Source organism: Abrus precatorius, unplaced genomic scaffold, assembly GCF_003935025.1.
Source record: "Abrus precatorius isolate BTA unplaced genomic scaffold, Abrus_2018 Scaffold4, whole genome shotgun sequence".
Lineage (NCBI taxonomy): Eukaryota > Viridiplantae > Streptophyta > Magnoliopsida > Fabales > Fabaceae > Abrus > Abrus precatorius.
In genome coordinates, this window is record NW_020874384.1 from 7,280,302 (window position 1) to 7,299,060 (window position 18,759).

General features: G+C 24.9%; 1 protein-coding gene across 1 annotated transcript; it reads right to left on the reverse strand.

Moving 5' to 3' along the window:
• Positions 1-10,860: 10,860 nt before the first annotated feature.
• Positions 10,861-14,151, reverse strand: LOC113866053 (4-coumarate--CoA ligase 2-like). The gene is made up of 6 exons (XM_027500942.1): positions 13,099-14,151; positions 12,491-12,689; positions 12,250-12,395; positions 11,572-11,639; positions 11,384-11,477; positions 10,861-10,983 (listed from the first exon to the last, which is right to left on the reverse strand). Exons 1-6 carry the CDS (start codon positions 14,149-14,151, stop codon positions 10,861-10,863), a joined length of 1,683 nt encoding a protein of 560 aa, XP_027356743.1.
• Positions 14,152-18,759: the final 4,608 nt, after the last annotated feature.

Sequence of the window (18,759 nt, forward strand, 5' to 3'; positions counted from 1 at the left end):
ATATAACACTTAATATCAAAGTCAATATAAAATTTAATTAATAAAGTTGATTAAAGTTTATACGTATAACAACTATTATTATTTATTTAGTATTACTTATTTATAAAAAATTATATAAAAATTCGTACACCTAATAAATATATAATAAGTAATAAATATATAGTTTAATAATATTATTTAATTATAATTATAAAATATTATTTTTAAATATATATAATGTTAATAATTATTTAATAAATTATCATTCATAACAATTTGTTATTACCGTTATTAAGATTATAAAAGCATAAATTCTAATAAACTTTCTTTAAATATAATTTAAAGATAATAAATATGAATCAATTATAATTACAACTGATACATTATGTAAAATATTATAAATAATTTTAATAAATTGTAATCTAATGCAATTTATAGCAAATTTGTTTATGTAATATATTTTATAGTGAATTTAAATATTCTAAACCTTAATAATTATAAATTCATTATAAATACATATAATAATAGATAAATTTATGGTATTAGAGAAATTAACATAAAGAAGGAATATATAATGATTTTAACTAAATGGTTAATTAAATAAATTTATTTATAAAATTATATACCTACAGTTTAAATAAGTTATGATCTCATCAACTTGTATTATTTGCATTGATTTGTTTGTATTTTGGACAAAATATTTTTTTTAATTACCATGATTGCTCTATATGGACCTTTGTGGAGATATTTAAAGAGATATTTTATAGTCTTGAACTTGTTGCACCATTCAATATTTAGATGTACCTAAAATGTGAGTAATAAATCTATATTATATGGAACCATATCCAAGTTGATATTTCCTTTTTTGACATGTCTGTCATCATTCCATCTTCTATAAGTAGGAAAACCATCCATATCTATGGTCATTTCATTAGTAAACTTTTTAGGATAATTTTTGTTACAAAGGCCATCAACTATTCAAGGTGCATTTTTTACAGTAGTTCCACATGGTCCATGTATCATGAATTATGAAACAACATTGAATCCAATTGGATCATCCACTTGAGATGATAATTTTACTGATATTATTTTATCTATGTCTTGTGGTGTTGGATAATTATTATTTTGGTGAAGTCATAGTAGGATATGAGTATGTGGTAGACCTCTTTTTTGAAATTCAATGGTGTATATAGCTAAAAGAAGGAAAAAAATATAATAAGTAATTAGAAAGAATAAGATTAAAGTTATAAATTAAAAAATCAATGTAATACTTTTCTTCACCTAATATAACTTGACCAAATTACTATCCATCCACTATGTGTTTCATTAGTTGATCAAGTTTCATCTAAAACTCTTGTTTTAACATCTAGGGTTGTCTTGGAATTTGATCAAGTATATACTAAATCTCGGGCCACTTGGGGTTGGCAGTAAAAGTCATAAAAATATCAGGATTCTCAAACTTTTTACATATGATCATTACATCTTGATAGTTTTGGACCATATATTGTGGACCATTTGTGAATGAAAAAGGTAATACAATTCTTTTTCCAGAATAAATAAGTAAGCATATTTTTAATTTATGATTTGTATGATATAATATTAATTATAAGAATAGTTATAATAAACTCTATACGTGTATATTTAATATATATATTAATAAATAAATAATCATGCATGAATAAATTTTTATAATTATTCTCTAATTAAAATAAAGAATTAAATTAATTTTAAATTATGAAATAATTTTAAATAATAATATAATTAATAAAATTAAGATAATATTTATTAAGATAATAATAAAACTAATAATATGTTACATCCTAAAAAGACCAATAAATAAATAAGTAAATTTTTAATATATATATATATATATATAGCCATACATTATATTATTTATTTTAAAATATAATATGATAGATACATTTCATATAGTAATAATTATAATAAATTTTAAAAGATAAATAAATAAATACCAACCTACTTATAAATTTTCTAAAATTATTTAAATTAATTAAAAAATTTAATGATGATATTAACAAATATTTTATTTTATAAATAAATAAATTATTACTGTCATAATTTTATTAAAAATGATAATAATAAAAATTTTAGTATAAATACAATAAAAGACTATATAGTAATGTATGTAAATTAAAATATATTATTTTTTGTATTGTTATATAAACAAATTTATTTACAAATAATTTCATACATATAGTATTATAAAATTAAAATATGTATAATTTAGTATTTCCTAGTATTAATTATACAAATTAGAATGTTTGATAGACTAAAAATAATAATTTATGATATAATTAAGAAATTATTTTTAAATAGCATAAAATTTTTAAAATGTAAAAATAAAATTTATATTCTTTCATGATATCATAAACCATTCAGTATTATAAAATTTTAAAACAAATAATTATAACAATAAATTATTAAATATAATAAATTTTTATAATATAAGTTATAAAATTTAAATAAAAGACTTTATAATTTTTTATTTATGCATTTATATATGTTTGTTTAATTAAATTTATATGGTATACTAACTATGTATAATTATAATTTAAAAAATTATTAAAAATTTTTTACTATATAATTATTAAAGTATGATATCATATTTTTTAAAAATAACTTATCAAACTAATATATATAAAAATAAAGCTGTTATTATTTAACTAATGTATAAAATTTTAAAAATATGCTTTCAATATCAATATATACAAAACTATATGTTAATATTTAAATATATATATATATATATATTCTGAATTTAAAAGTTTACTTTTTTATATAAAAAAATATAGAATTGAGTATTTTTAAAATGATTAAATTTTTTTGATAAGTTAATAAAATTAATATGGATTGCCATTATAAATAAATTAATTTTATTTAATAACTAATTAAGTATAATAAAATTATGTTGTTTGGGTCATAAAATTAACATAATAAATTTATTTTTTTATGTAATTGTTTTTTAATTTTTAAAAATAATTAATACAGTTTGTTTATCATTTATTATTTTAATTAAGAATCATTAAAAATTAATGTATCTATAAAATAATTTAATGATGTAATAATATTTTAAAAATATATTAAAGAACAAATGTTAATTTAAATAAAATTTAAAAAATAAATTTAAGATGCTATATAAAAGGAAACATGTAGATTGAATTAAAAATAAGTATATTGTTATTAGGTCTATAATTATTTTAAAGATATATAAATATAACTTTAAAATAATTATTAAAATATTATATCACTATTAAAAAAAATAGATGTGTTGTAACTATTTTAACGTAGATCTGGTGAATTTGAGATTTGATGATTATTTTCAAATATATTTTTTGTGTGATGTCTCTGCGTTTGTGTTTGTCTCTCCGATACATTACCTGATTCTACAAAAAAAAAAGTTAATATTCAGTGAACTTGATTTAAATATTCTTTTTTACATTAAAATATATATAATTTTAAGAATATAACATAATAAATAATTATATTAATAAAAAATATTTGTATTAATTTTATTTTTTTATGTATAATATCTGTATTTTGATTAATATCTTAAAAATTAATTGTAAGTCCATAAAATGACTGAATTTTTTCATTAGAAAGCATTGTTCTTTGTGTTTATAATTAAATGCTCTCAAAAAAAATTTTAAAAGCATTAGAATTTATATTCCAATTTGAAAATTTTGAATAATCATATAGTTAGAATATGAAATTCAAATAAATAAATATAATTTGATATGTTAACATAAAAAATATTTTTATAACAATCTAAATACTAACCTCTATTTTTCTCAGATTAAAAGTCTTTCGATAATTGTGAAGATTTAGACTTCATATTCATAAAATTTTAAAAATACGAGAGAAATGTTGGTTAACTTTTGAAACAACTGATATAATAGAAATTAAATATAACATTTGAACTTAATTTAGAGTTAAAACGTTATATTTTCTTTACTTATTCATTCATTACGATATAAAATTATTAAATATGGAAATTAAACAGTTACCTAAAAATTTAAATATCAAATCATATTCATTTTCATTGTTATGATATTTAATAATATTTAATTTATTTTAATTATTATAATTAATTAGTTTTAATTAGAGAATTTTGAATTTAACATCCTCATTATAACATTTTATAAAAAGAAATATTACAACAAAATTATTAAATATAAATATTGTTAATTTTTTAATTCATAACCTATAATTAAATTTTCCATCCTAATTATTATAATATAAAATATAAATAAAATATTGTCTACATTAATAGATTATACATAATTATGATATATCAATTTCTATTAAATTATTTTTTTTAAATCAAAATAATAAAAGAAGAGAAAAAAAAGTAGTTAAAAAATTTTCAATTAAGATTTATGTAGAAACTAAAAAAAAGAATGATTGTATATAGTATAAAATTAATCTTTTTATCAATTAAAATTATAGATGTTAATATAATATAAAATTTATAAGTTACATATAAGATTTGTCTAAAAATAAAGTCAATACATAATATATATATATATATATATATATATATATATAATATTAAAGCAAGAAAGATATATATAATAAAATAACAAAATTATTTTATAAAAGACTTAAATGTTTAGTGACATTTTACTTTTCAAATTTTACACAATATTAAAAGTATTTATACAATATTACAATAAAAATAATTCAATCTTCTAAATCTTTTATTGTTACCTTATGTTCACCATTTTTTCCTTGTCTTCTTCAAGTTGCAACCTAAAAGAAAATATCAAATATAAATTATTGTATGATGTAAGATAATTAAATAATATATTATAAATTTATAATTTATACATTAATTTCCTCCATCTTTTTGGTAAATTTAGTATTTTTATAGTTAGAGATATAGGTGAACAACTTATTGCTAAGTCATTTTCTTTTGTTTTTGCATTTGTATTGTTTAAACTTTCTTCCTTCTTAATTTGTAAATATTAGACAATGAAAATAAAGTTATTCATTATCGTATTATACACATTATAGATGAAAATAATGAAACTCCAATTTAATCTTCTATATTACCTTCACAATTTTATTTGTTGTAAAACTTTGTCTTCCACGACTTTCAAAGTAAGTACTCATTTTTATTTGAAAAATAAGTGAAGTGGCAATAATCTTTAAAAGTTGTGGAGACAACTTTAACCCTTCACTATCACCCTTAAAAAATTATCATATAAAATTAGTTACATGTTTTAATATATTTTATTTATATAATCAATCATTCAATAAGTTAAAACTTAACACATTCGCTTACAATTTCAGATGTTGCAATAAAATTTTTTAATTTTACTTGTGCTAATTATTCAACAACTTTATCAAATAAGACAAATGTAGTTAAATCCGTAGAATTTCTAACATCAAGCTCAAGACAGAATTTGTAATGTATATAAATTAACGTAATAATATATAACTTAATTTATTTTAATATAAAAAATTTAAAAATTAGAATACATAGTGATAAATTAATTACCTTGTCATTGGATACTCAACGTTTTTATAACATGATTCACATTTAAAATTTGTAGTTGTGAAATAAACTTTCTTCTTACAATAGGGGCAAGAAATATAATACCAACTATTTTTAAGTAATATATCAGTTGTAATACAACCAATTACGACACTCTTAAAATTAATCAAAAAATTAGTTTAAAAATTAAATAAGAAGAATAAAGTATAAGAGAAATTAAATTTACCATATCACTCTTTGATTTTGTTATTGTCAAATTTTCAGATATATTTTTGAAATTTTCTAACCTTGGAAGAATCGTAGATCTTATATTATCAATATTGTGAGCAATATGCATATCATTAAAATAGCTATAACAAAGTGATAATGAATAATTGAAAACGTGGTTAAGATAAAAAGTAAAGAATTAGTAATAATTAACGTAACAGAGCGATTTTAAATAATTTTAATACCTAAATAAATTTATAAAATGAGTAACTTCTTGTATGTTAATATTGATACAGATCTTTGTTGATCTTAACATGAAAATAATAATATTACCTATAATACATATACTCATATTTTTTATAATTAAATATGAAACATATATATAATTTATTTAAATAAAAATTGTTAAAAATATAATAATACAATTACCTTAAAATTCTTTTACAATAATAGATGTGAATATTGCAACATTAATTTTTAAATCCTTATATACATTATCTTTTATTATTTCTTCAAATGGTGCAATATAATCATCCCAAATGTTACTTTCACTTTATTTACCCTGCAAATAATTTAACTAAAATTATAATACTTTTAAATTAATAATAACTTTAAAATAGATGTTTATACATCATGTCTTGTAATTAAAGCGTCATGACATTAATCTTTCCTTGAGTAGTTATTTTTTCTTCAATAGAACTTCTGTGTATGACCACTCCAATCACATCTATTCATAAAATAAATAATTTTAAGAAACTAATTGATAAATTACATACAAATTATATAACAAATTTTAGTAAAGTTTTATAGTAAAATATCTATTAAGATATTATTTCTGTAGCGACTTTCAGATCTTCAAAGTTCACAAACTCAAACATATGAAAAGAAATTATGTTATCATCATTTACTCCGTCCTATGAAAGCATGTATGTAATTGTTCTATAGAAAAAAAAAAGTTAATCAATTAAAAAATAATATAAAATACAACATAATTATATTTTATTAAAAATAATAAATTTTTTATAAGAAAAATACAAATCTAATACCTTTTCATCAATTATTACCATATCAGTACTAATTAACTCTTACTTGCGATATATATTTAGTGCATCCCACAGTTGTGATATTCATACTTTTACCAGTACTAATTAACTCCAATTATCTGTTGTTGAATTCAGATCCTTAAGAAAAGTTCATTTATCTTCATTGGAACTTGTTGTTTTCCTATAAAAGCATGTGAAACACAATTTAGTGAAACAAAAAAGAAATATCAAACTTAAAAATACATGTACTTACATAGATAGGTAATTCTTGACCGCTGACATAATTACTAAATACAAAGAAAAAAAGATGACAATAGAAAAAACCGTGAGCAAGTTTCAAAAGTTGTGTAAATAACTAAACATAACTTATATAAGTAGATATGAAAAGTCAATAAATAAAAAATTAATATAATAAAAATTATTTTTTCATTTGTATTGTAGTTAATATTGAAATATATATATATATATATATATATATATATATTTGAATATGTAAAAAAATTATTAAAAATTTTATTTAACATTTTTTTACTACAAACTAAATATTAGTCGTTGAAATATAAATAAGATATAACTAATTAATAAAATAATTCAATTAAAAAGTAACTCAAAAAATTGTATAGATATTTTTTATTCTAGATTTTTAGCATAATATAACCATCAATTTCAATAAACTCTTCTTAAATATATTTCAGTACAAATCAGATATAATTTTAAATTGTAAATTATAAAAAGTATTATAATTAATTTTAATAAATGGTAATTTAAGGTTGTCGTTTGTAACATAATATAATCATCAATTTTAATAAACATTCTTTAAATACAATTTAAAGATAATAAGTATAAATAAATTTATAAGTTATACAATTTAAATTTTAATGTATAGAATAATAAGTAGGTATACAGTTTAGTTTTATATATATATATATATATATATATATATATATATTGAATTGATTTTTAGATAAAAATTTATGCCATCTGATTATTAAATTATAACATGTTTCAGTTTAGATTAGTTCAAATAAATAAGTAAATTTAATTCAATCAGATATATTTAATTAGATTGAATTAGATAATACGGTTTTTATAATTTAATTTAAAATAATAAAAAAATAAATTTTTTTCATACTAATTTTAAAATAAAATTAATTTTTATATAAAATATGATATATAAAAATATTTTTTTAAAAATATATTTATATAATTATAAAAATAATAAAACATATTTATAAAAAAAATAACAATATGATATATATTTTAAAAAATTATATAAAATAGTTAAATATTCTAAAATTATTAATATTTAGTCTTAAAAGTACAAATGTGATGTTAATTTTATAAATAAAATTTTATATATACACGTATAAATTCAGTTTGGATTGGATCAGTTTTTAAAATTTAATTTATTTCAATAAAAATATATGAATTTTTAGTTTGTTTGATTTTTGGTTAATTTAATTTAACTTTTGATGTCTGTATTGGATTGGTTAATTATACCCATAATGTTTATGGGGTGTTTGCAATTTAAATTGATTTTGAGATTTTTTTTATTTGATCATAAATAAAAAATATACTTTATTTTGGATTGGTGCTAAGAAATGGTTAAAATTGAAACTTTTTTTAAAAAAAAAAAATTTGAAGGAGAGAAGTTGATTCTCATGTCAAGATAAAAAAAAATAGTGAGACTCAATTATAAAGAACTTATATTTAGTTTAAGGAGATGAGTGGAAGATGAAACATACGACTGAACTAATTAAATCTAATACTTTATGATTTGGATTAGATTGTTGTATCAATTCTTGGCTTGTTTTTTTACACTCTTTTAAGAAACAATTTAATTTGATTGATAAATAAATAAAATTTTTATTATTTAGACTGTAAATAGAATCTTAAGCTAATATGTGTAAAAAATAGCGATTAATTTTTTTTTTAATCTTGAAATGATATTTATTAAATAAATAACAAAAATATAATAAATACAAAAAAAAGGCGTCGTTAAAAGTATTAAATCATATCATAAATCACAATTTAGTTTAAGTTATAAATTATAATTTAAAATAATCTAATTTTTTAAGAAAATAAAATATACATGATAAAAAATATTTTAGGTTAGTAGTATATATGGATGAAATAGAAAATAATATAAATATAGTATGTTTCAAATTTAATTTAATTTTAAATAAGAAAAATAAAATAAAACTAAATCACAAAAAAGTTATTTTTTTGAATAATTATAATTAATAATTTATTTTCAAATTTTTTGTAAATTGGTTTAACAATTTGGACCAGTTCTTAAATTCTTTAGCAGCACACACAGATTGGGTTCCACAGTCTCTGAAAGCAGAGGCAGTGTTTGAAATTTAAAATTTAAAACATACAATAAGTTATTAACAAATTTATAGGCAATTTGTTTAGCAGCACATTGGTTCCATATTCTGTGTCAAAACAGAGGCAGTGGTTTAGACTGAAAACGTCAAAGTTGTTAACAAATTTTGAATAGAATTAAAGTCCCTTATTTGTGTGAATGGTTCCAGAGTCTACGTGTCAAAACACGGCATAATTAAGATTGAAAACGTCAAAGATTATCACTAATTTTGAAAATAATTTAACTCCCATTTTTGTTTTATTTGTGTGAATAGATTCGTCACCAAAGAATTTAAATTGGAATCAGCAACTATAATAGTTAAATAAATGTCACAATATTACCTGAAAATAATAACCACAATTGTGATTGCTCCAAACCACATTTGTTGCAATTTTTAGCAACTATTATATTGATAATATAACAATTTAAGGCATTGTTTGTTGTAAATGATGAAGCGCTTGAGAATAGTAACAGTTGATCAAAAGAAAGCAATAAAATTGTTTTTCTAGACCTTTTTTCACACTGTGCTCTCCTTTTTCATGGTAAGACAAAAATATAAGACGAAAAAAAATTGCTTGTGTTCTAGTTTTTAATTTTTCAGCAGTTTGTTCTATTTGATAACAATATTTAAAAACATTTTTAAAAGTTAGTATATAAAATAAGAATAAAGAAAATAATTTGTTCTTCTTTTAAAATATAAAAATACTTTTCAAATTTTATTTATTAGAAAAAAATTATAAAAAACCCATCAAAATTTTTTTTTTGAAGACAAAAAAATAATTTTTTAAAAATAATTATCACACAAGCTCTTAGTTCTCACAGAAAAGGAACATGTGCAATTGAAAATCGACTCGCATGCATTAACTATTCCTATTCGTGTATATTTGCATGTTATATATTTTACAAATATTTATTAAGAGTACGATTCGTTTACACGTTAAAGTTAAACATTTATACTATTTAATAATTTTTTATAAAATATAAAATTAATTAATTTAATTATTAGCTTTGAATGTTTTTATAAAAAAAATTAAATTTATGAAATTTTATTAAAAATAAAATTAATTAATGTTGTGTCGCATTATTTTATTTTAATATATATTAAAATATAAGTAAATATTAAATTTTAAATAACATAATTTTAAATGGTTAAATGTTAAAAAATTTAATATATATGATCATAAGAATAATATAAAATAATTTAATAGTTGGATTAATTAATTTTATATTCTATAAAAAGTTATTAAATAATAAAGTGTTTAAATTTGACATATAATATTACTGATAAGTCGTTTATCAATACATATAAAATGTAAAAATATAAATTTTAAAATTCTTTAATAAAGTTAGTTTTGTAATAATAAAATTAGAAAATAAAATATTAAATACAGACATTTTAACATTTTAATTTTAAAATATATTAAAAATTAATTTAGGCATAAAATATTGATTTCATGATAATGTATAAGTATTTTTGCTAGTTAATTTATAAGTATTTTATTAGTGTTGATTAAAGAAATTTAAATATAGACTAAAACATTTAAGGGGGTATATAAATTGGCATCAGCAACTATGCTTTTGGGTCAATAGATTGCAAAATATAGTAACCGCAATCATGATTTAATCAATTATATTTATTCGCAATTATGTTGAGGAAATGTTTCTTGGATTGGCCATGCCATGGAGCACGGTTTCATACATTAGCATTAATTAGTATAACCAACAAACAAGAAATTAAGAAGGCTCTAAGCTGTCTGAACGATGCTCTCAAGCTTTGCTCTCAGTTCTTTTCTTAATATCTTTCCGGATGGAGACTTTGGAATTGCATGAACAAAATACACTTTGTGTAGTCTTTTATAAAACACTACCTGTTCAGAAAAAAATACCTCATGTCATTCTCTTAATTATCAGCATGCTGCATGAACTAAGCATATAGTAATTTCCCAAAATTTTTTGTTATAAATATCTGAAATAAACATTGAGAATTTTGAAAATGCAAAAATAATAATAATATATCATGAAACTTGAAATTACATAAAACAATGTTATATGTGTGGCTTATCCAGTATACATCGTACCATTCAATTATATTTTCTTATATTATTAAAATATTTATACCTTTTAATTTTTTATTTTAATGATACGATGGTATAAATAATCAGGTGTTAATAAAAAAAAAAACCTTACGTTGATATTAAATCAAAATTAAAATCATACATACTTAGAATGCTTGTAACTAATGCTGAGATTATTGGATTTCAAATGTACCTGTTTAGCTATAAAATCCTTCACAGCCTCTTCTGTAAGATCAAAGCTCACGACGAAAGCAACCGGAACTTCACCGGCAGCATCATCCTTTTGCCTGTTTAGGTTGCATTGAGAACATGATTAGTCGATCAGAAATTGTAAGAATATGATGAAAAATTTTAGTACTAACTCGTTTCCTTGATACTTACGGGACAACAGCTGCATCTGCAATGGAAGGGTGGCTCATGAGAAGGCCTTCCAGTTCTGCTGGCGGCACCTAATAATAGAATATACGAAAGAGTAAGAACAATTTATCGTTATAAGTATTTTGAATCTGGTCCTATCTAAGTTTAAAGGAGATAGTGAGTTTTTAAGCTTAATTATTTGATTATTTAAAGTGTCTCAGAGACAATTTAGATTTGTTACTTTCTCACGATTTAAGCAATTTAAATTCATATTTATTGCTAATACAACAATGTAAAATTTTATCATATTTATAGTTCCTTTCAAGCCTAATTAACTTGGCCTGACTTTTAATGTTTTTAAGTTTTTAAGTTTTTTTTTTAATCTTAAACTTATATTTTTAATGTCAAGATGGCTAGTCTTTCTTTTTGGCTTGACCTTTTTTTGTTTTTTCAATTTTTGGTCTTTCGTTTCTTTTACCGAACTCTGATATACACCGTATTAGATTTTAGAGCATGCACCCGATTTAAAATTTGTAGAGATAGTAAAAGTTAAATTTGAATGATTTATTTTTATTTAAAATATCTTTTATTTATTATTAATTTATCAATTTAGAACTTGATTATCTTAACAATTGTGGGGAGATTTATTTAATTATTTTTGGTGGGTAAATTTTGCAGGCATAATTAAGAACACATATATACCTGGAAGCCTTTGAACTTGATGAGTTCCTTGACTCGGTCAATGATGAAAATCTCATCATCGTCATCTACGTAGCCTATATCACCCGAATGAAGCCAACCATCAACATCAATAGTTGCGGCGGTGGCCTTCTCATCATTCAGGTATCCTGAAAATTTGAGTGCGTGTATGATGAGTTACATATCTATCTACATATATGAAAAAGAAGCATATATAATAGAATATAGAGATATAATAGAGAACCTTTCATGATTTGTTGGCCTCGGATACAAATCTCGCCAGAGTGGTTACGAGGAAGGGAAAAACCACTTTTTGGGTCAACGATCTTCAACTCTGCATTTCTGACCACAGTGCCGCATGACCCTGACTTCGTTGGGATTGGCTGCTTTGCGAAGCCCATACTCATAGCCAACACGGGCCCAGCTTCTGTCATCCCATACCCCTTTACGTAACATTCATATCATTAGACATCAATTTTCAGATGCATATAGCAAGAGGCAAATAGAGTGTTAAAAAGGTTTCGTTATTCAATTTTTGTAACGTGTGTCAAAAGTCACGTAAATCGTTAAATATATTTTATTGAATATTTTGAATTATTATAAAAAGTAATTATAATTCTTTTTTATGATTTTAACTTCTTAATTAATATGAGTCTTTAATTAATTACGTACGTGTTAAAAAAAATAGAATTTTAAGTATAACATCATAAATAATAAAAGCCAGCTGTTAAGTTTTATTATTTAAAATGATTAAAATAAAACTTCAATCTTAGCCTCAAAAATAGGCATATTATTAGCAAGATGAGTTTTTCATTCAAAAGGCAAAAAGCGGGGTGACGTAAGGTTATTTACCTGTCCAAGAACTGCATGAGGCAACCTGGTTCTGAGAGCATCTTCAAGGTCCTTGCCAAGGGGTGCAGCACCAGACATAACCAAGCGAATAGAGCTAAGGTCATAGTCCCCAACAGCAGGGTTCTTAGCCAGAGCCACAACAAGGGGAGGCACCACCATCGCCACCGAAACCTTGTGCTTCTCTATGGCTTCCAACAATCCCCTTATCTCAAACCTCTCTATCAGCAAAATCCCACTTCCCGCTCTCAAAGCGCACATCATCACGCAGTGCATAGAGAATATGTGAAACAGAGGAAGAACACAGAGCACAACGTCCTCTTCCTTCATGTACAAGTTCGGGTTCTCTCCCTCCACTTGCTGCGCTACACTCGTCACCAAGCTCTTGTGCGTCAGCACCACCCCCTTCGCCAGCCCCGTCGTCCCAGACGAAAAAGGCAGCGCCACCGGGTCCTCCGCCGCAATCTCCGCCTCCGGAACCTCTCCATCTTCCGTTTCCCCAACCGTCCAGAACGACAAACAGTTCTCCGGCGGATCGTCCACGGTAACCACCTCGTAACCCTCCCCGAGCTTGAGCTTTTGCACGTAAACGGATCGAGTCACGACGAGCTTGGCTTTGGAGGCATCGAGTTGCTTGGAGAGTTCAGCGGCGGTGTAGAATGGATTGGCGGTGGTGACGACGGCGCCGAGCATGGACACCGCCATGAATGATAACACGAACTCGGGGCAGTTGGGGAGGAGAATCATGACGACGTCACCCTTTTTGATGCCGAGTTTGGACATGCCGGCGGCCACCTTTCGAGTTGCGAGATGAGTGTCGGCGTAGGTGAAGGTTCTGTCGCCGGCAATGAGGCATGGCCGGTCGGCGTGTTGGGAAAGCTTTTGGAAGCAGAATGTGTGGAGTGGGAGATTGTTGGGAATGGGTATGTCTGGTAATTTTGATTTGAAAATGTGGGTAGTTTCGAGTTTTGATTGGTTTAGCTCGGTAGTGGTTGTTTTAGGCGTGCACAATGGTGTGCTGTGTGAGGTTGCAATAGAAGTAGCTGCTTCTGACATCTTGGTTTCGATAAGTTATGAATTTGTTTAACCTTATAATAATTCACAAGTGAATAAAGTGTGTTTGCATGTGTGGTTTGAGGGACCAAAATGGAGAAAAAGAACAGAAGAAAGCAACCAAGCGAGAGTTTAATTTTGAGGAAGCGATTATTATGGGAGGGAGAGTGATATGAAGAGTGATGAATGAAACTTAGAGACATGTGTATATATATATATATATATAGATTAACGAAGGGAGCATGGGGAAAATGAATTGATAGATGCTGTATTCCAGGTAGGTGGGTGACCCTACGTAATATTTAACTGTTGAGGTGAAGTGGGGTAGATATATGATGTATGCGAATTAAAGGGATTGTTTTACATAGAATTGAAAGTCTCATTCAAAACCAAGCTTTGTTTCTCCCTGTTTTGATTTCACGTCTCTATTCCTTGAACCCACCATTTTTCAAAACGCTACACAGTATGGCGTCCATAACTTTGACGCATGTCTTGGGGTCTTCAAACTCGAATACAGACAATACCCTCGTGGACGAGTCCCACTTTAATCCACCTAACCTTCTGGCGTTCATTCTTTACCCGTATTCTTATTTTGAACACTCTACAGTCACAATAATAATTTAATTAGATTACATGCAAAAATTTTTATACTAGAGTAAGTCTAAATTTTTTTATAATTAATTAATCATAACTTTTATTTTATTTATATTTAACAGATTATAATTTATTAATTATTAAATATAAATTACATATAAAATTAAATCAAATATAAGAGTTTTTAGAAAAAGATTCTTCCTATATATATCTTTTTATATTAATGTAAGCTTAAAAATTTTTATATTCAATCTTAACTTCTATGCTAGTATTAAAAGATTCTGTCTCTATATATATTCATAATTTTTTAAAAATATTGTTTATTAATTAGTATTTTGATTCTTATTTATCTATTCAAAACTTAAAAATAAAACATTTTTAGTTAAAAAATGCAAAAAAGATATTCAGTTTTATAAACTTTACTATGTTTTTGTAAAAAATTATTATTTACTAATTTCTTAATCAATAATGAGATTCATACTTTATTTATTATATTTAATGTTTTATAAAAGTAAAAGAGTATTGATGAAAAATAATTAATATTATCTTGAAGATAGAGAGAGGAGGGCGCGGGGGATAGTATTCAAAATTAGTTTACACACTCAGAGTTTCATTCAAAATCAACCATCGGATATATCAATTATTTAATTGAGGAAAGAATGGTAAAAAAGAGAGGGTAAAGACTCCTTAATTCCAAAAAATAAGGAAACTGAGGGGAAAAGGAAATAATTAAGGCTCTCGTCATCTGGTAATATTCTCCTATGTTGTTAAGTTTTAGTAATAGAAAAAATATAGGTATATTTATTTAAATATTCTTGTGTTATATTTTAATTATAATTTAATTTTATATCAATGGAAAATTGTATTCAAATTTGTCACATAATAAACTTTTAATCAAAAAATGATTAAAAACATTTTAAAAAATTATACTTTCTACGAAAAATAGTAATTTCAGTCTTTAAAACTGAGAACTAAGTAACGAAAAGTGATAATATTTTATTTAAAAAATCATTTCTTATTTTAAGAATATAAATATTGAAATTTTAATAAAAATTTATTATATATAAGTGTTAAACTCAATCGTGGAAACTGAAGTTAAAAAAAATTGTTCACTATAACTATGAATAAATAATTTGATCTGTGATCTTAAATTTCACTATAACGAATGAATAATAATTTGACTTATGATCTTAAATTTCGAAAGAAGCCAAGAATGTTCACTACAACGAATGAATAATAATTTGACTTATGATCTTGAATTTCAGAAGAATCGTCTTTGTAGGAATGGAGTTGAGACGAGTCAATAGTGTCCTAATAGATCGCCCTTTTTCCATACCACGTGTTCGTCTTTTTGCCATTTTTGGGGAAATGCTTAGTTGAAAAAGCCAAAGCCCAAAGGCGATCAATGAGGAAGGGGCGAAAGGCCAATAACACACGTAAGTAGCCAGCAGACACAAAGATGGCCAGTGGGTCTTGGCAAATCTAATTGAATGTAGATTATGGCAGAATATCTATTTCACAGTGTTAAAATATATAGTAAATTTGACGTTAAACTAATCATCCCACTATACATTGGGCCGAAGGAAAGATTTGCTGTAGAATTTCTTGTGTCATGTCGGATCAAAGTCAACAATCGACGGCTTCAAAACTTAACATTATTGAATAGAAGATAATAATTATTTTATATTTAAGAATTCCAAGTGTTATGCTCGTCAATCTTGAAGAGTTTTCTTTTTCAGCCAATCAGAATACTTCATCAAATACATTGCTCAAACTCTCTAAACTTGAATCAAATCATTTTTATACCCGTCCTACACTTCTATCACTTTTTTTTTTTTATAGTATTTATACATTTATAATATTTAATAATTTTTTATACAGTATGATGTTAATTAATTTAATTGTTAGTTTCAAAGTTGTTATCAAATAAAATAATATTTTACATAAAATAAAATAAAATTTTAATGTGTATATGTTTTCAAAATATAAGAAAATATATCAAATTTAAAATAATATATTTATAATTTTAAATTATATAAAATTTGATATACATGATAATAAAAAATAATATAAGATGATTCAATAATTAGAATATTAAATTTATATTAACTTAATTATTTTTTTCCTTTATAAATATTAAAATTTTATGATAAGTTTTTATAAAATTTTTTGTTAAAATTTAGTTTTTAAAAATTAAAAAATTAAGATTTAGTCTATCATTAATTTTTTTGTTAAATGTTAAGCTTACTAATAAAGAGTCAGTATACTCTCAATGTCATATCTTTGAACACATGATAAGTTTTTTTTTCCTTTTCTCCAACCTTTCTTCTGTTATTCAATCCTCACCCCTTCCCATCTTCCACCCCTCACCCTTTCTCCTCTCCTTCTGATAAGTTCATATTTTGATATATTTTATGACTTATATTTATACATTTAAATTCTATTTCATATATATTTACACTTGTATTGGATATGACACTACTCGATCTTACTTATAGAAAGAGAAAATTGAATACATACTCGGCCTACGAAGGATGAGTACATAACAAAACATAATAATTATAAATTAATTATAATTAATAAATTATTGATCAAGATCAGGGCTGGCCTACAAGGCCCATTAGCCTATAATATCTCATATAAAAGGAAGGTAAGAAACATAGGTAAAAGGGAGATTTTTAATTAAGCAATTAAGCATTTACTGCTTAAAACTGAGACCTAACTTGAGCATCGGAGTGCCTTTTGTAGGTACCCTCCCTATGTCACACAACATCAGCAAGTTACGGAAGGACGTCATCTTATCCAGACAGATACTTGAAGACCAGTGTTTCTACAGCAGGATTATTTTGGCGCCCATCGTGGGGCAATAATTGCCTTACTTTTTCAATCATTATGGTATTAACAAGAAGCCAACAAGTGGGGCAGAATTATCAAGGAGGAACTTCTCGTCAACAGGAAGATGTGGCACCCAATCAACCGATCCCTGAAGTCGCGACCACGAGAGGGGGGATGAAAGCCTCTTTTTTGTAGTAAGACAGCTTTAGGCCGAAATGAAGGAAATGCAACAGGCTAGAGAGAAAGATGCTCTGGAGATGTCAGCTTTAAGAAGGGAGAACGCTAACTTGAGGGAGGAAATCAAAACTCATATACCTTCTCAGATTACCCCCTCTGCTCAAGAGCAAGGAGAGTCTTCGGCATTACAGGGAAAATCCAAGGGAACTCTACAAGTTGAAACCCCTATTGAACGGGGTGACGGCCTGAGTTTGAGCCCTTTTACTCAGTTTATCTTGGAGGCCAAGTTACCTGATAACTGGAGAGGTTTAACATTAGAAAAATATGATGGAACGTTTGACCTAGGAGAACACTTGGATATTTTCATGACCCAAGTCGTCCTGTATATAGAAAATAACACCTTGTGGTGCAGGATTTTTCCCACCTCGCTTCGAGGACCAACTCTCAGTTGGTTCACCCGGCTTTCCCCTTCATTTATCGACTCTTTCGCGACTCTTACAAGACGATTCAACATCCAGTTTGCCACAAGCCGACCTCACCTCTTGACATCCCTAGCACTTGTCAACATTCGTTAGGAAAAAGGGGAATCACTCTGAGCGTTCATGGAACGATTCGGCAAAGTGACCCTTTCAATCCATAATCTGGAACCAACCGTGGCCATGCACCACCTTACAATGGCCCTTAAGGCAGGATCTTTCGTTAACAGCATATGCAAAAAACCACCAGCTGACCTGGATGAATTGAGGAGTCGGGCCGCAAAGTATATGCAGATGGAGGAATTGGCTGAGTACCGAAATCAAGTTCGGACGGACCAGGGGTCCAATTCGAAAAATATAGATAAGAGACAAACTTTCAAATCTCGGCAAGAAAACAAAAAAAGAAGAAATAAGCTTGAGAGGCTGCCCAGAGGGCCCAAATATTCCTCCTACACTACACTCAACACTAACCAGTCCAGGGTACTTGATCAGGCCTTGGTGACAGAAATTTTGAGTATGCCCAGGCGCG

Excerpts from the sequence above, each read along its gene's own strand:
- LOC113866053 (XM_027500942.1), bottom strand. The coding sequence starts at position 14,151 with ATGTCAGAAGCAGCTACTTCTATTGCAACCTCACACAGCACACCATTG. Across the intron at positions 12,690-13,098 it reads CTCATGCAGTTCTTGGACAG|GGGTATGGGATGACAGAAGC; the intron begins GTAAATAACCTT and ends TGTTACGTAAAG. Across the intron at positions 10,984-11,383 it reads AGGATTTTATAGCTAAACAG|GTAGTGTTTTATAAAAGACT; the intron begins GTACATTTGAAA and ends TTTTCTGAACAG.